At 27.2% G+C, this 4,202-nt stretch overlaps 1 protein-coding gene across 1 annotated transcript in view; it reads left to right on the top strand.

Moving 5' to 3' along the window:
- The window catches only part of LOC107488805 (homeobox protein knotted-1-like 6), a 9,381-nt gene that overhangs the window by 674 nt on the left and 4,505 nt on the right, over positions 1 to 4,202 (top strand). The window contains exon 3 of the mRNA XM_016109583.3: positions 76 to 221. Within this exon, the coding sequence (XP_015965069.1) occupies positions 76 to 221 (146 nt within the window). The remainder of the gene's footprint in view (positions 1 to 75; positions 222 to 4,202) is intronic.

Genomic DNA, 4,202 nt, shown 5'->3' with positions numbered 1-4,202 from the left:
TTATTTTTTATTTATTTATTCATTATGACCAAATCCATCTTTTTGTGACAGATTTTTCTCTTTTCTTTTTTGGTGAGTGCAGGAAACGTACTGTGAGTTGCTGGTGAAGTATAAATCGGACCTGGCTAGGCCGTTCGATGAGGCAACGAGCTTCCTTAACAAGATCGAAATGCAGTTAAGCAATCTCTGCTGCAACGGTGCTTCTGTTCCAACTCTTTCTGGTTAGTTCTTTCCCCTTCCTTTATTATTATCTCCTTCTGCTTCATAGTGTAGTAGTAGTTTTCATTGGAACTCGTTTTTAATAAATAAATATGCTTAAATTAACTCATTGATATCTGTGCTGCTATCTGTCTCTGGTAACCTCTATGCTATTGTTTTTTCCCCCCTCTTCTCTCTCCTCTCTCTCTCTATCTATAGAGAGCATCGTCGATGGTTGCTTTCTTCGATCTATCTGGTTCTTATCTCTTTTGATTTTATTTTAGTTTTTCTTCTTAACGATTGGTTGAGAACATGAATAATCCTCGCAGAATAATCCAACTCGGTTGCAGCAAATGCCTGCTTGCAACAAGACATGACACACAGCTTTTGAAGTAAAATAAGGGAAAAAAAAGGAAAGGAAAGGAAAGAAAAGAAAACCCTAACACGAACAATACTCTCTCTTCTGCGCAGTTTGATATGTTTTAACTTTGTGAGTTCGTTCCTTTGTTTTCTTGAAAATTTTTCTATATGTATTTGTTTCACACTGTTGACACTGTGATCCACGCTTCTTTCGTTGTGAGAGAAAGAAACTTTGGATCGTTTGGTCATTCATGGCTGTGTGAAATGTGAACCTTTCGCCTTTTTCAGTTCCTCGCTTGGTTTGGTCTTTGTTTGTTTCATTTGGCGTTGTTCTCTTCTCACACACTTTTTTTTTTCATTTTTTTCTCTCTTTCAAATTCTTATTATGCTTGGTCGCCGTGAAGGTCAACAACGGACTTTTGCATTTGGCTTTCTAATTTTTGAATTTTGCAGATACCTTTTTTAATTAATGACGCCTCAAATAGTAGCAGCTTCGCTACTATGCAGTATGCACTGATCACACAAGACGTAATTTTATTTTATTTTATTTTATTTTGCTTTTACAACTGGTTTTTCAGAAACAGAAAACACCCTCATAAATGGGGTATCGCACCTGTCACCACCGATCAAGTGGTTTCTTATGTCTTCCAGCTCATTTATTTTGACTGATTCCCCATCGAATATGCTTAGTGGCTTAGTGCAAGCTTGTTTCAATAATAAATTTCTGATTAAGAAACTTTCACAAAAGTATAACATTCAAATTTACTATGAGTGTATTGTTAATAGTTAAAATTTCAGAAATTTATTTCTTTGGAAAACTATCAAAACTTAACAAATGTTTTTGGAACACTAATGCCGCGACAACAGAACCCTAATAATGATGATGATCTTGTTTAAGCCAGATGTAAAATACTAACTGGTTCTACGTATATGAACTCGTGAACAAATTAAAATGTTTTTAAATTATTATTGACTTTTGTGGCAATGATTTGGTTCAATTAATTGTTTAATGGGGCTTTTCTTTTGCTGTAAACATCTTTTTCTTTTACCTTACGAGTGCAACTCGATCAAAGAAACGATTGTTGGTAGTGTGCATTTTGAAGATGATGTTTTTGTCCTTGTTTCTAGGTTTGGTTCCATAGGTTTGTTCACTGTTTTTATTTTAGTTAAAAACTTAAATTGCTTATCTGAAAATCATGTCTAACGTTCACTACTACGTGTCCGTGTGGCTTTGGAAGAATGTAGCAGAAATGCTATGTGGAAACTACAAAGAACATGTTCTTGAAAATAGATATCAACATATGTACTACTTGAGTGTGTATTAGTGCTTCGGCATCAAAGCACGTTTCCCACGTAATATTTTATCTCATCAATCCCTTTTAAGTTGTGTACAAGCTCCAAAGTTCATGTATATTGTTGGAGAATTTTGGGAATGGATTCTCTAAATTTTTTCTTTTAATCAAGGATGTTAAGTGTTATTTCTTACAATTTAATATTTTTTTAGTATTTTTTTTGTCTACTTAATAAATATATGATGAGAAATTATACTTTATAACTTCACTTAAGAAAAAAAATTAAGAGTATTCATTTTTAATAATTTTCTTGTTTTTATGGCGCGCACACGCTCACACCATACCTACATTCTCCTGGTAATGTCTAATTCTCTAATATAATAACCTTTAAAGTTTGAATCTACCCTTGGATTAGATTAACATAACATGATCTGACAAAGAGGATTGGTATGCAGTGATTCTGCTTTGGAACTTTATTAATATAGTGTGTCTATCGAGTTCCAATATTGAGCACAAGTGAAGTCATTGGGAATTGTCTAAGGGCTGATAGGCTGGCTGGTTGGCTGCAGATGAATTAGTGTCAGATCTTCTATGAAAACTTGTTTTTAAGATAATTAATAAAACACTAGTTTTAAAAAGGGTTTAACTAAGGATATTTAATTTGTTAAGGAGTTTAATATAAAATTTAGGAAAGTGATAATGTTATATAACGTCACTCCTATATATTTATATTTTTTTATTTTCTTTCAAGATTACTCCCTGCCCTTATTTGTTATATCAACATTATTGTCATATCTATAAAGGTTGTGAATAGTTTTTGAAGAAAATACAAAAAATATATAATTAAGAGGGAGTGATATTTATCAATCTTGAGAGCAATATTATCATTTTTAAATTTGTTATTGATAAATTAAAGTTTTGGATTATCAATATATTTATTGAATAGAAAGCTTTAGAAATTTCTATCTATTTTAATATATACTAAGGATTGTATTATTGGGTATTTATTAGCTACACCCAAGTGTTTTAAGTTTAATTTGATTATATTAGAATTGATTTTGATTAAAATTAAATTTATTTTAACGTAATTTATGTTTGGATATTTTGATTCAAAAGTAATTATAACTGATAAGATATTGGGTGGATAACAATGACCAAAATAATTTTTAACTGTGAAATTACATGTGTGTTTGGATTATCATTTGGTAAATTGGAGTTTGAATGAAAGTGATTTTATATAATTGATTTTGGGTAGAAGTGAGTTTATATTTTATATCAACATAATTTATGTATAGTAATTCTGTATCAAAATCAATTTTGATAGAATAAATATTGTTTGGATAATATTAGTTAAAATTATTTTTAGATAGATAATTACTAAAAAATATAATATTAAATTATAATGTTATTTTTTTAAGTATATTTAATTTTTTATATTTTTTATATTATTTTTTGTATAGTATTTTTTTATATATTAAATTTGTACTATACAATTTCTCTTTGAAAATAATTAATTAAAATAATGCACAGTAATTAAATTTTGAAATGGCAAGACAGAAATAATTTTATTCTAGTACCACATGTTAGATAATTTTTGTGATCAGGAAGAGATTGTGAGACACTAGATAGTTAGAGACAATAATATATATTATAAAAAATTAGAATAATAAATAGTGCACAAGAATTACAATGATAAATTTTATAATGTTAAAAAAAATATTTTATAATCTTTTTATTACTCTCAATATTTTTTTATTTAGTATTATTTTAGACTACAAATTTTTATTATTTATAGCTCTATTTTTCTATTACTCTCAGTAATCTTTTATGTATTCTTTTATTTAGTAATATGATCAATAATTTATATTATAACAAAATTATAATAAAAAATTTAATAAAAAAATAAAAAATTAATATATGAAAGAAAATACTAAAAATAATAACTTTTAACATATTTAAAAATTTTCAAAGAAAATGACGTTTGCAAGTAGAAAAAGTTAAGAAACCAAAAAAAAAACTAAAAAAACGCGTTCAAAAATTTTAAATACATTTTTTTTCTAAGGCTAAATCAAACACACTTGAAAAGAGTAAAGATTAGATTAAATTTTTAATATTATTATTATATAATATAAAATATTATCTTAAATATTAGATTAAAGACACTCTAAACCAAACACACTCTTCCTTAAACGCACTTTTTCCTTTTCTAAGGCTAAATCAAACACACTCTAGAAGGATAAAGATTATATTAAATTTTTTATATTATTATTTTAACAATATTTATATTACATATTTTTAAATTATAATATATTATTATATAAAATATTATCTTAAATATTATATGTATATTAT

This window comes from Arachis duranensis, chromosome 5, assembly GCF_000817695.3.
Source record: "Arachis duranensis cultivar V14167 chromosome 5, aradu.V14167.gnm2.J7QH, whole genome shotgun sequence".
Classification (NCBI taxonomy): Eukaryota; Viridiplantae; Streptophyta; class Magnoliopsida; order Fabales; family Fabaceae; genus Arachis; species Arachis duranensis.
Note: the sequence above shows the minus strand (reverse complement) of the source record. Positions and strands in the feature narration are given on the sequence as shown.